Genomic DNA, 15,150 nt, shown 5'->3' with positions numbered 1-15,150 from the left:
CATTTATAAATTATGAAAATCAATACAGCAAATCATATATTACCATTATGTATAAATAAGTGGCCTATAAATAATAAAAAAATCACACATCATTCTAAACAAAACGATATAAGGAAAATGTTTTAATTATATACCACATTCTATTCTAAGTATATATTCTCTTTTTAAAAATTTTGTTAGTTTAAATTGAGCTGCAATTCTTCAAAGACTGAAAATTTTGTTGATAATTATAGACTATTACAGATTGTTATTATTATTATTATTAACAAGGTCATTCAGATAATACTAGATAGAGATCTGATTTGGAATCAATGTTGTTTATGGAAAAATAGTCTGTATTTAATCTGTAATGTTTGGTTTCAGTTCCATGCTTAGAGTGAAATAAAACCACAGTTTTAGATGGAAATGAAACTTCATGCACCTAGTTACTGCAGATAGAATGTGAACATTCTTACTCTAAAATATATCCCCAAGTTAATTATAGTGTGTGTGTGGTACTCAGCTAACATGAAAGCCTAATGTTCATGGATCAATTGCAAGAATTAAAATTTACACATGAGGCTTTAAATATTCATAGCATTCTTTTTTCATGATTTATCTTTTAATTGTGTCCATCTCAGTGTATTTAATTTTGAACAAGCAATGTCAATAGTATAAATCTTTACCTTTGCTTCTTACCATTGGAGTCATGGTGTTCCATAGAAGCAAACCTGTGAGTAATATTCAATCAAATGCTATGCCTACCTCATCAGTATTTTCTCATATTTGTGTTGTGTTTTGGAAATGTAATATTTCCAAATAAGTTAGAAATATTTTTGTGTGTTTGTGATTTATCATGGAAAAGAATGAGGCACATTGGAAAAGAGACACAGTAAAAGGTAAAGAAAAAAAAAGTGACACGAAGAAATTTACACACCAAAACAGAGTGAAACATGAGAGTCTTTATCCTACTTCAACACTACCAAGTTAGCTTACCCTAGTTGTGTGGATTCAAAGGTGAAGGGCAGTGTACTGGCTAGTTTTGTGTCAACTTGACACAGCTGGAGTTATCACTGAGAAAGGAGCTTCAGTTGAGGAAATGCCTCCATGAGATCCAACTGTAAGGCATTTTCTTAATTAGTGATCAAGGGGGAAATTTCGGCCCCTTGTGGGTGGTGCCATCTCTGGGCTGGTAGTCTTGGGTTCTATAAGAGAGCAGGCTGAGCAAGCCAGGGGAGGCAAGCCAGTAAAGAACATCCCTCCATGGCATCTGCATCAGCTCCTGCTTCCTGCTTCCTGACCTGCTCGAGTTCCAGTCCTGACTTCTTTGGTGATGAACAGCAGCATGGAAATGTAAGCCAAATAAACCCTTTCCTCCCCAACTTGCTTCTTGGTCATGATGTTTGTGCAGGAATAGAAACCCTGACTAAGACAGGCAGTCATAATTGTTTCTCTGAGCCTTGACTCAAGATAACATAAAAAAGGCTCAGCCGGCACCTGAACACTCTATCATTTACCCAGAGAAGACAAGCGCTGACCTTAACTTGGGAGTTATTTATCTTCTACATAACTGTCAGTAAGCATGCCTACACTTTGCTCTAAAAGCAGAAACTATCCCACTCATCTAAGGTTGTTCATTATATATACATGGTTTAAAAAAAATTCAAAAGAAAAAAAATGCTATCTTACATAAACAATGAAGATATGTGAGTGGATTCCCATGATTTTCTAATTTCATGAAGAGGCTTTCTTTGTTTCTCTTTGTAAAGTACAGTAATTATTGGAAATGTTTCCAGGTAGGAAGGAGGAAAATTAAATGAAGCCCATTTGAATATAAGAATGTTGTAGGACTCCTACAAGCAGAATACAACCAAGAAAAGAACCACAAGAAATAAAACCAGCGAAGCGAAGCTTTATTTGTGGGCTTTCTGAGTGTGCTTAATCACTGGCTCGTTGGGATTTTATTTCCTTTTTTTTTTTCCTTTTGTTTTAGATTTTTATTTGTTATTTTATACATTTACATTTCAAATGTCCCTCTTCCTGGTTTTTCTCTCTGAAAATCCTCCATCCTATCCCTATCTGCCTGCTTCTATGAGGGTGCTTCCCCACTCAACGATCCACCCACCCATCCACCCATTCCTGCCTCTCTGCCCTAGCATTCCCCTATGCTGGGGCATCAAGCCTCTACAGGACCAAGGGCATCACCTCCCATTGATGCCAGATAAGGCAGTCTTCTGCTACATATGAGGCTGGAGCCCTGGGACCCTTCATGTGTACTCTTTGGTTGGTGGTTTAGTCCTTAGAAGCTCTGGGGGATGGGGCGTGGTGTTCTGGTTCGTTGATGTTGTCGTTCGACCCATGGGGTTGCAAGCCCCTTCAGTTCCTTCAGTCCTTCCCCTAATTCTTGTGTCTTTCTCCTAACTCTCCGTGCTCAGTCCAATGGTTGACTGCAAGCATCCACATCTGTACTGGTCAGGCTCTGCTAGACCCTCTCAGTGGACACAGGCTTCTGTCACCAAGCTCTTCTTGGCATCAACAATAGTTTCTGTTTTACCTCACCTTTTTCTTGAAATAAAGTTCCTTAGGATTTTGTTACAAAGTTTTCAGAGTAAAGTTACATTTTGCTTTCCTGGTTGCTACACTGATGCAGCAATTGGTTTTTAGTTTATTCTGAGGGTGCTTTTCAAATAAGTTATTTCCTCATATTTCTGCCTCAAACTCTCTTCCGAGTGGGCTATCAAAGCCAGACTGAGAAAATGAAGAAAAATGATTGCCAACTTCATGACGGTATATGTTTAAAGGATGTAAGAACTACAACATATTGCAGCATTTCTCTTGGTAGGTGTTATTACAATTCTTATTTGAATATTTGAAGCAAACTTCAAAGATGGTTCTTCATTGGCTTGTTTAGTTATGTGAATCCCATTGTCTCTATGGCCATCAGTGTACTTCAACTGATTTATAAGAAATATGAGTTCTGAAATATTCTATTCTCACATCACATTAAGTAAAACATTAAGTAATAAATACATTGAAATTCATATTCAGTGTGAATTGTAAAGTGTGTTGCATAGAAGGTTAAAAATATTAGGACAATAAAAAGTCTTTTCTCTTTGTGGATATTGTCAATGTTATTGAAATAATACATTTTGGATTTCTGAATGTTGACAACAATTTTTCATATATTATAGTATTAACCAAAATTTTACATGTAACACTATTTTCTCATGGTTAAGTAACTTCAAGTGAAAAATGAAGAATATTAATATAAAAATTCAACACTACTTTTAATGAAATATTTTTTCTTAAGCTCACTTTAGCTCTGTAAAATTTGGGTCACTCATCTAATTAATATACATGACTAATCATACTGAATATATATATATTATATATATATATTATAAATAGAAGCTGCTTTGTTTAGATATTATTATTAAATTGTAAAGCTCTTTTTGTAGTCCTTACAATCAATTTATTTTATTTTTGCCTTAGTAGAAATTTTAAATTCCCATGACCTTTCTCTTTTGTTTTTATTTTAATAGAAATTAACAAATAAATGAAGGCATCACAGACCAACATCAACCAGAGCCAAAGTCTACAAAGCTTAATGAACTTATAGAAATGGCCTTTGAAATTGAAGCTGTGGGAAAATAACCCTGCCTAGACATTTATTCAGCTTGGTAAGATTAATTCTCATGGTGTTTTCTTCAGAAAATTTACTTCTCTTCTTTTCTGTGGATGACCCAAAGACATATGTGTGTTGTAGAATGAGACTATGTATTTAGTGTTTCCAAGTAGTTAGAGATTTTTAAATCTCTTTTATACTATAATGAACTTGAGGACATTGTAGCATCCTGTTAATGAAACAATGTTTCTTATTTCCAAACAACTGTGTGTGTCTGTGTGTGTGTGTGTGTGTGTCTGTGTGTGTGTGTGTGTGTGTGTGTGTGTGTGTGTGTGTGTTTTACAAAGTTGGTATATAGAGACAAAATGTATGCACTTTTTCCAACAGATATTTAGTTCGTTGCCTTCTATAGAAATAGGAGTGATGGTGGCCAGGCCTCTTCATATATGGTAGTCAAAGTGAATGATTTTGATTTGAGGATAAGTATTACTTCCTGATGGTGTAGTAGAACATTATTATCTATTAAAACAGGGAAACAATTCAAAGGCACCTTGATAGGAATTTCATCCATTTGAGGAAAAGTGAACCAGGGTAAGGGTAGAAATATTTCCCCCTTGCAATAGCTGAGTGCATTATTAAAGAAGACATTCAGTCTCCTTTACCAGCCTCAAGCTCAATGACCATCTCTTAATTAATCAATGATCATCTCTTAATTAATCTTTAATGGTCCAGCCCTTTAAAAAGCAAACAGATACTTTCCCCCTTGCATTATACAGTATTTGGCAGTGTGGTATTGGAACAATGTGGCCTCTTTCATGCAAGTTCTTTGCTATGACTGTGTGGAAATTATAGCCTTGCTAGCATGGCATGCAGGAAGTGGAGGCAGTGACAAACAAGCATGACAACCGTAAAGAAGGGAGAAATTAATTCAATTTTGTAAAGTGGCTTACACAAGCAACTGATGTTACACCATCAACTTTTTATCATTAAACTCTGACATCATGTTATATATATGAGTTCAGTTTAAAATATTCTAATAGAAATAGTATTGTGAATAATTTTCCTGTCATGTTTTTATTTTAATCTCCTATATTCTTATGCAAATTTAAGTATCATTGCTATTAATAAATTCTCACTTAATATATATATATATATATATATATATATATATATATATATATATATATATATCAACCGAAAGGGACAGCACTGTAAATGACATTACAACTTGCAAACAGATAAAAATATGCTTGGATGCCAAAAGGTTTATTATATTTGGTAATATTTAAAATATATTTCAAATACTCTAGCTTTCTCCACATTACTTAGGAAATCTGGATTGCCTGTGTGTGTGTCTGTGTGTCTGTGTGTGTGTGTGTGTGTGATTATAGTACATGCTAATAGTTCTAGCCTTTTCCATTTCAGATGTTCTTGGAATAAAAAACCATTTAATAAGACCTATAATCTCTTTTAGGCTTATCATTGTAATATGAAGATTGATTTCCTGCCAACTCACTTAAGTCAAAGTAATAGCCACTTGTAAAACCGTTGGAATAGAAGATAAGTTGAATGAAATAAGATTAGTTGAATCTCAGAGCATTAATTTGAATCTTACTTGTTTAAAATATGTAGAGAATTTAATATGTAGAAAAAAATTAAGACTACAAGAGCAGAGTTTTGGGAGAATTCACTCTCCTTTTATTAAAGATGTTATAACCATTGAAAATTCAGTCCAGAAACATGAAGAGAATATGTTTAGAAGGTGAGGACATTTGATGTCTGTCAATCGCACTTAGAGTGATGTAATTAACTCGGATACAGAAGTAGAGTTTCACAAGAATGAACAGAAGACGTAAGACACATAGTGCGTTTAGACCCGGATAGAAATGGTAGCTGTTCAAATAACCCAATGGGCCAGGGAAGAACCTAAGAAAGGAACTTAATCTGCGGAATCTGAAAAGCAAACACTGAGGAAAAGCAGGGGAGAATGTAAGATGCAGTATTGTTCTCCTGGAAATGTGGACTGAATAAGGTGAATCTAAAATTATTTAATCAGAAGGTTTTCCAAATAGACGCTAACTCATTATGTTAAGTCACCAAAGCATAAGAAAATGACTTGTATTATATATGAGCATATGGATTTTTCTCCTAATTCACTATATCTTACATTTTTAGCAAAATGTGAATTCACATACGGATAGTTACAACTTAATAATAATTATTATTGGAAAGGATACAAAGTTACATTCCTAGAAGCCTCTTAACATAAGGTTCATCAGGAAAACTCAGTACATAATGCATGAATACTTTCTAGGAACTTATCTTTCCTATTTATAATTTTGATATAAAATTAAGGATAACACTTAACCACTAGAAAAGAATATGCCAAGTAAGACAAACATAAATGTGGATAATTAGATGTGGAAAATAAGATAAGAGAAACGTGTTTGAAGGGTTTAGATACAGTGAATGATTTTTAATTTTAAATATGCAGCATAGTATTCTGAAGACTATGAAGAAAACTAAAGTTTAGAAAACAACAATGAATTGTGTTGGACAGCAATTTATATAACAAGTTAAAATAATTCAGATAAAATTAGAATTTTAAAAAGAAAAAGACCAAATAAGCTACAAGGTTTAAGAGAAAATTGCAAGGAGAGTAGCTAGATGATTGGCAAACTCCTGGAAAGAGATGCAGATCTGGAAACAGTGCAAGGAGATTGGGCTTCTGTGAAAGAGGTGACAGCTTGGTCCAAAGGTATGATTTTCTTTTCACCTTTGTAATGCTACTTTTATTTGATAGATTATTTCACTAGAACATATATATACCTTGAATAACAGTGTCTTTTGAAAATTATATTCTAACTGAAGTTGATTTGGGAAAAGCCTGGAATAAAAATGTGTAACAGCCTTGAATTCTACAGTACATTTTGTATAAAATTTGAGATATTTTTCATACAAGTTTCATTCCTCATCATTGATTATATGGTGTGTTCACTATGTGTCATATACTGCACTGTTACAGAGAGATTGTATTCTAAATGATTGGGTTAAAGAGGCAAGACAGAGAAAAGAGGCAGCAAAGGGAAATATTTATAAAAATAGTGTTGCACTGCATGTTATATGAAAATAGAAAGCAGGAAGTGTTTCATGTGAGGAAGAGATAAGGTGAAGGGGAATTTCAGAGCATAAATGGCATCCTTATTGAGTATTGGCTATGCCTGCTTAGGTACATGATGGTACATTAGAAACAAAAACCACTGAAGCATGCCTGGTCATGCTCATATGAGCTACAAGAGGATTGTAGCTGTGTCAACTAGGATCATTGACCTTAAAGAATGATATATTAGATGGACACTGACATGGACTTCATGGAAGAAATTTTTTCACATGACAGATAGAGGATTTTGATGTTTGTATTGAAAGTAACACAATCTAAAATAAATTTAAAATGAAACCTCTAATGTTGAGGTTGAGTTTTTAAAGTATAATGTGAGAACTATACCTGAAAATGAATTATCTAAGGTGGAGCCTGATTGAATAGACTTGACTGTAAACCAGGACTGACTTACCCATTAGCAAGGCTAGGATCAAATGGCATCTCACCAAAATGGATACTATTTCAAAAGACATTAAAGAAAAGGAACCAAAGGAACTCAGGAGCTCAATAGTTTTGATGTAGGCAAAACACTATGCATTATGGTTTTTACCTTAGTAAGATGTTTTAGTAATTTGTTATTCACAGAATTTATAAATATAGGACCAAAAGACAGGATTCATTGGTACTTATAAGAAAAGATGATTTGTTTGGGCTTTGAAAATTTTGTTACATAGTCAAGTTGAGATGTCCAGTGTGTCACACATTGCAAGTAGACCACCACCAACAAAGGAATTTGGAGAAAATACTAGTCTAACATCCATGGAACAAGAAATTATAGGTGTTTTTTTCTTACTTTTCCTATTAATCAGTGAATGTTGGTTGTTATTTTAGCATTTACTTATTTATTTGTGTGTGTTATGAATGTACACACTGTATATGCATGCAGTATTCCCCCATGCTTGTGGGTACATGTATTGTGCATGCATATGCAAAGTCAGGAATGGTTTGACAGTGTTGTGCTCTGTCATTCTCCACCTCATTCATTAGAGACATCTGGAATGTTTCATGGAATGCATAACCCATGGTTTGGGATAGGCTTTCTGGCCAAGGTGCAGTGATCTTCAGGTCTCTACCTATCAACAGTAGTAGGGTTACAGAAGTATAAGCCTTCATGCTAGACTGTTTACTTGCAACTTCAGAATGAAAACTCAGTTCTCCCTCTTGTGTGCCATGGGCTTTAACTATGACATCATCTCTCTAGCCCTGTAAAACCTTTTGTTAGCTGATTATAGCATTTCATACTCATGCTTCACTCTGAATTTGAAGTTATTCACCATGAGTGCCACATATGTCATAGTGATAAACATAACTAACAGATCATATATAGCATTCACAATAATGATAGTCTGAAAAAAAATAAGATGAATAGGTGGGGGGGATAGGGATCTTTTGGATAGGAAACTAGGAAATGGATGATATTTGAAATGTAAATAAAGAAAATGTCAAATAAAAAAAGAGAGAGAAAAAAAAAGATTTCTGCTTTAAGGTATCAAGGGAACATCCTATAGTGCTCTTATTGAGATGAGCCATTCTCTATTCCTGAAAGTTTAAGCTTGAGTAGTCTGATGGCCCACTGCTTCATGACTCTTTCATGACTATTTAATGATTTTCCACTCAATGTTGTTCTTGAGCCAGTTGACCTGAGATACTTGATTGTAGGGTGTTATTAGGAGAGATTAACAAGTGTCTCCTTATAAAATCATATCTCTAACATGTAATGGATGAGAAGATAATATAAATAATATCTTAGGACACTGTTAAATACAGAAATGAAATTATAATCAGAGTTACTTTGATAGTACTTAACTAAAGCTCAAGTCTCTTGTTCAACTATCTGTATCCATGACAACCTAATAATTTATCTGTCAAGTTCAATTTCCCACTCTTCTTACATAAGAACTTTCTTCCACATACATTCTAGAAACTCCTGCCATTAGATAGCAAAAAAATCTACATAGTCAGTCTAATTCTAAGGTTAACTAAGTCTAGTTAGGCACATAATTTAACAACGACTTAAACAGTAAGAAAGCCACATCATTCGGGAATGAAAACAGAAATGATAACATGGTGAGAGACAAGGAAACACACAATTGCATATAAACTGAGCTGCCGGAAGAAGCTCTTAGAATAATAATTGCAAGATATAGACAAGATGTAAAAATAGACAAGCTGGAAGATAGGCATAAGGTGATGGGAAATAAGATGTACATTGTAAAGTTCGACAGTTTGGAATTGGGGCAGTGTAAACAAAAACTTTGTTCTTAAGTATGGAAACCAATTTGGGTCACAATTTCCCAGTAGATGCCTTCATCTACTTTTTCTTCAAAGATATTTTTAAATGCTTTGCTTGGAGAAAATAAAAAAAGATCTATTCAAAATTAAGTTCCCACTATGGAAACATAACATGTTAAAACATGTTAAATAAAGTTACATCCATCCTGTATTTATCTATGTATTTGTCAATCATAATAGGCACATTTAGCCCATTACAAAAATTTTTAGCAGAACATTAAAATAAATTATTAATATAGTAAATAATAATTAAAATAATTTTTCTAATGTTCCTCATTGGCTCTTATTTCAAATAAATACATGACATGGCAGATGCCATATGTTCTGTCTTTTAGGGTCATTCATTTTTTACATGAATAAAATTTTCTCAGAACAGGACTGCTAAAAGTTGAAGTCTATTGTGTTGTCTGATATGACAAAAATCCTAACATTTGGATATGTTGAGATTGACTCTGACTCATATGAAGACTTCTTATCAGCTGGCATTCATTGGAGCAGACACAACTAGGAAACTGCTTGGAGAAATTGTGTTCCTCCAAGGTGTGTCAATAAATATTTGCATTCTTTACTACTCACCAATAGTGGGTTAAAACATAATACTGAGATAATTACAAATAATTAGAATAAAAAAGGCTGCTTTAAACCTGAAAAGAGGTCAAGAAAATATCGATAGTCATTGCTACCTGATTGGTAAATATATTACATGTGTGACTACTAGAAAGAATTATTGAAGGAACAGCTTTTGATTTTTACTTTTCCTTATATCTATATTCTCAAGAGTATACCAAGACAAAGACAATGTTTCTGCACTTGATCTCAAATTGTCATTTAATAGTGAATGATTAAAATTGAAATTATTCCTTAATTTATGTCAATATCTTCATATCTATTTCCTATAGGACTTAATATGAATATAATAAATTTAAGAATGTTAATGTTCAAACTTTATGCACAACTAGTATTTGTTGACATTTCTGTTTTAGTACTCTTATGGGGATAATATATATTCTGCATGATTTTAAGACTACTTCACTTTCAAATTCTAAAGTTGCTTAAATGTAAATTTCCTTGGTTACTGTCTAAATTCATGGTCAAGAAAATCAGTAAAACTCAATATAGGTAATATTCTATGAAATGGAGAAACCAACAATTATACTATGTGTTATATTTGCTGTGCTTGATGGCAACATTTAAGTGTGGTAAAACTCTGAAGATACTTGGTTCTTGGTGATTGTTTGATACCACTGGGCAGAAGAGAATCATAAATAGAACACAATTTCCAAAACTACTAAACCAGTGAAGACCACCTAAACACCACAGTTTGATTTACTTAAATAATTAACAAAAATTTATTGCAAGAGATATATTTCACTGAATTTACAGTTTCAAGGTACATGGTACAAAACAAATAGGGTCATCAGCTTTGTCTAAACATTAAATAGGTGCAAATACACAAAGATTAGAAAAAACAAGGAGCATACTTTACAACATAAATTACAGTACTATAAATATATTTTATGTACATTATACATACTCTTAAGACATCATTTTAATATACAGCATATATTATATTGATTCTCAAACTATTCAGTGCTTTAATAATATTATATATCAGAAACTTTAATAATTTATTAGCATCGTTACACTTACAGTCAATGTTTTGAAATAAGGCCATCTTTGGCCAGTTTATTTTGTCCAATAAATAGCCAATTATGCACATAGATGAACACCTACTCATACACATGTCCTTTTTCCTTTATGGTGGTGACTAGAAGAGGGGCTGGAGGGGAATGACAGTTGGATGTGGTGAAAGCAATGAGGGAAAGAATGAATGGGGTAAGGGAGGAAAAGCCAAGGGGCTGGGGTGAAGAACGGATGCAGGGATGATTGGCATCTGAGGAGAAGCAACCAAAGCTGGCTGACCGCCAGGACAAAGCCTAGGTCCTACAGTTCCTACGGAGATCTGAGGTATAGATGTTCTGGCAAGAGCAGGGACCTGGGGAAGGAACTGTTGGTGTGGCTGAAGCACTTTGAAGGTTCCTGCAGCTGCAGCTGCAGCTGCTGCTGCCGCAGCTGCAGCATGATGCTGTAAAACAGTGTGATGGATAGTGGTTACAGAGGTAGAACAAAAGGGCCGCTGCAAAGGCAAAGGCTGCACTGGAGTGCTGGGAGGAGGCAGGGGAGGCGGAGGAAAGGTAAATTTGACCTTGTTGGTTAGCATGTTCGGCTGAATGATGTGCTGGTAGACCTCACATGGTAGATGTTTTAACTTGTCGTGGTTTTCTAGTGGAATCAATAAAGCTTGCTCTGGTAAAGGCAATGGAGCCAGGATTTGCTCTGTTGTAACAAAAGCATGGCCGCTGACGTGTGCTTCCTTGAACTGCAATGGTGGTTGTGTGTTAAGGATTCCTGAATTATAACATAGCCACTCTGTTGATGCCTCATTCGTCTTTCCCTGTGGAATGGTCTCGGCCAGCTCATATCGGCAAATGTACGACTTTGCCTGTGAGTGTCTAAAGTTCCTTTCGGGATTAGTCACCTTGAAAGGAGTTTGTTTTTCGTTACTGTTTGTAGTCTGACTTCTTTGATTGTGTTCAAGCAAGGTATTGTCAGTGGTGCTATTTGATGGGTCCCTTGTGACATTCACAGGTGTAGCAAGATCATTGGAAGTCTGCGATGAGTCACATGGCGTAGTCTCTGTTACTGAATGCTCACCTTCTCCACTGGGTTCAGAAAGAAGTGGATTATAAGGATGGAGCATCCCTTTGATTTCTGTTTGCTCTGTTTGCTCTGAGTTCTTCTCGATACTTACATTTTCTTGTGGATTTATGTCCTCTTTTATGCAGTCCTTTGCTAACTCATCTGGTTGACTCAAAGAACTACACTTCATGGGATAATTTGAATTGCCTTTCATTTTCGTAGTTCCATCTCCAATGTGGAGTCGGCTTCTTTTTCTCCTTCGTTTCTTCTTAGGCTGACAGGAAATGAGTGAAGTACTTAGTGGCTTCAAGTATTCTCCTAAATGATGTTGTTGATTTAAACTTTCATCTGACGAGTAAGAACATGAATGCTGTCTGCGTTTCCGATGAATTCTTTCTGAGTCATTTGTGAGAGAACTATAACCTCTTTTAACAGGCTGATTCTGAGTTGGGCCTTTCACATTACTTTGAGAAGCCAAGCTCCCATCATCCTCTTGATATCTGGATGTTCTGGCTTTCCAACAACAGTAAGTTCTGACATATGTTAAATTTTGTTTCACAGAATGTATCACTAGTGGCTTTGCTTGTTCATTTACAACTGTTGCATTTTTTCCTCCACAGTTTTGAGAACCAGGAGCAGCATCATTGGATTCAGTGTTCACTGTTGTGTTCATTGTTTCTTTTTCTCCTAAATGTGTAGAGGCTGCTTTGGGTCTTTCATCTGGCAGCTGGTGTAGGTCTGACGCTCTCTCTGGACTCCTTGGATGTTTTTCCAGAACTGGCTCCCGTGGATTCTTCCTGGCCTCATCAGTGCGTTGTCTGCTCCTTTCTGTTTTGCCAGACCCTTCAGGTTCTTTGCTTGACTTCCCAGGATGATACCGACATAACTTTCTTCTCTTTTTCTTTCTTCTACTTTTATGGAACCAGTGCTCACGGGTTTCCTTCAACCTCATTTTGTCGTATTTCTCATTTAGCATGTCTCGTTTAATTTGACATCTAGTAAATTTGTATTTGTTTGTTTGTCTGTTTGTACAGGAAATATGTTTATACCTCTGACCCACATTCTCATTTTGTCCTAAATCACAGCCATTAGACAAAACGTGGACAGGCGAAAGTGTAGTAACTTGAGGGTAATCATTTTTACTATGGCCAGTTTCATCATTTGTTACTCTTGCAATTGGAACATCTTTGCAGTCAGCATGTGCTCCCTTACAACAGTCCTCCTTCTGTTCAGAGAAAAGGTCATTTAAAGTTAGCTTATTTTTATCTTGATTGTTGTTTAATTTAGTGGACTTGAAGTCAAAACAGAGTGGATTACAGCTATAAGATATTGATGGCTCTGTAGTTGTATAAGCAAGCATTTCTGATGGCCACTGAAGCACTGTGGATCCAAGTTTGTTAAGTACAGGTACAAATGGGTCACATTGTCTCTTACATAGATCTGGCCTTTTTTGCAACCTTATGCTTTCTTCTATAGTACTTGAAGGTGTCAGTGGCTCATGATCAATTTTATTTCTAGTTTCCATTTTGGTCACATCATTAATTGTGATGTTTTCCTCTGTGGTCATCTGTGCTGATGTGCGGTCATTAGGCACAGTGGGATTCTTTTCTATGATATTTGGGTTGCTTTTACTCACAGGTCCATCTTCATTCACAATAACTGCTTCCATTGGTAATTGGTCTTCAAATGGTGCCAAATTTTGGCAAGTATCTGCCTCAGAACATGTAGGGATGTAATGTTGAAGCTGGCAAAACGAAGAAGTTAACAGTGTGTTGTTTTCATTAGAAGTGATTTTCCTCTCTTCAGTTTGAGCAGTTGCTTTGTCAGTACACATGGCCTCGGGTGGAGGAGAGTTACCTTTCTCCTCAGAGCTCAGAAGCTCACATGTTGGTGGTGGTAGTTGAAGATGAGAAGTGCTGGGGACAAATCTAGTTTTCCTGCTAAATTCTTTCTCCATAGAGGATTCATCGCTGTATTCCGAGAAGGCTGCAGCTGAGCAGGATTCTAGCTTCACCGTGGCTTTCTTTGGAAATGCAAAGGAGAAGCCAATTCTGTGTCTGTGGACAGCCTGGCTTTGATCCCCAATCTGGCAATTATTTGCTGTGCAGTTACTCGCAGTTTCTGTTTCTGCCAGAGCTGTAGTGCCATCTCTCTCTTTCTCTTCACTAGGAATCAAATCTTGCTGGTTGTTAATTGGATCTACACTCTCCCTTTGGGAAACATCATTGAGATTTTCTCTCACGGTAACAGTCGTTGACTTGAACATGGGGCCACTTCCAGGAGCACTACAAAGGATGGAAAAATATAAGTTACAAGGCAAGCTGAATAAAAAAAATATTCAATGACTTATTTCTTAGATATATAGTTAAATGTTTTTTGGGGGAAGTTTTCAAATTTATATTAAGTTTGTTGATTGATACTTTTATACATATAGTAATGTATTCTGATCATTTTATTTACCACTTCTTTTTAAATGTCCTTCCTGTCCACATCAAACTCCTGCATCTCACAGTCTCTAAAAGACCCTTTCCTGGGTCCTTGGCTTTATGGTTTCTTTCTGTGCCCTGTTTAGTTTAACCAGGATCATTTCTATACTCTTTGGATTGGAAGTGTTCATTGCCTCCTACAGGTGTCAGTAGTTGGCACACAGCAGAAGACAATGATTATCCTGGTTCCTGAGTCTGTCAGTAGTAGCGAGTTCAGCAGGAAAAATGAGAGTCCTCAGGATTTCTTCGTCATTTGTACCTGACTATTGGTGGAACCTTGTGTTTCTAAATCCAACATCTATCATGAAACTCTGGCTGAAACTTAAATGTGTGTTATAAAGTTATTTCATTGAGTGAATTTAATTTTTCTCTGTGTCTCAGAAACATTTTTTTTTGCTTGTTATTTTTGGGGTAACCTAGACTTACTGTCTAGGAATGTGGTCTAGAGCTGTGAATTACATAGAACTTTCATATGCTTCCAATCATTACTTCCCAGTCAACGTTTTGTACCCAAATGGCCTCTTCATGGAGAATTATATAAAATATTCTACAGAAAAATTATTTTTGATTTGCAGTAATTTTTACAATTGATATTATAAAACTGATACCAAATGGCAAGATAAGAAATGAAAATATCACCCTAATCAAGATTATGCCCAACAGTAGGGAGAGGGAACTTATAGAGCCCACTGACAGCAGGAAGACATGACATGAAGTGAGGGATGGGGTTGCCATCCCACAGTCACACCTCTGACCAAAAATTGTTCCTCTCTGAAAGAATTACAGGGATAGTAATGGAGAGGGGCTCACTGTGTACTCACTGTGTACTCACTGATAAGTGGATATTAGCCCAGAAACTTAGAATACCCAAGATAAAAGATACAATTTGCAAAACACATGAAACTCAA

At 35.5% G+C, this 15,150-nt stretch overlaps 1 protein-coding gene across 2 annotated transcripts in view; it reads right to left on the bottom strand.

Moving 5' to 3' along the window:
- Positions 1 to 10,376: 10,376 nt before the first annotated feature.
- The window catches only part of Zfp804a (zinc finger protein 804A), a 209,751-nt gene continuing 204,977 nt past the window's right edge, over positions 10,377 to 15,150 (bottom strand). The window contains exons 4-5 of one of the 2 annotated variants that reach the window (XM_011239522.3): positions 11,148 to 14,041; positions 10,377 to 11,107 (exon numbers count right to left, since the gene is read on the bottom strand). In XM_011239522.3, coding sequence (XP_011237824.1) covers positions 11,010 to 11,107; positions 11,148 to 14,041 — 2,992 coding nt within the window. In that variant the 3' untranslated portion in view covers positions 10,377 to 11,009. Of the gene's footprint in view, positions 14,042 to 15,150 lie in introns of both variants that reach the window. The other variant, NM_175513.3, reaches the window with a different exon arrangement.

This window comes from Mus musculus, chromosome 2, assembly GCF_000001635.26.
Source record: "Mus musculus strain C57BL/6J chromosome 2, GRCm38.p6 C57BL/6J".
In the NCBI taxonomy this organism is placed as follows: Eukaryota; Metazoa; Chordata; class Mammalia; order Rodentia; family Muridae; genus Mus; species Mus musculus.
This window is presented reverse-complemented; position numbering and strand designations above follow the sequence as displayed.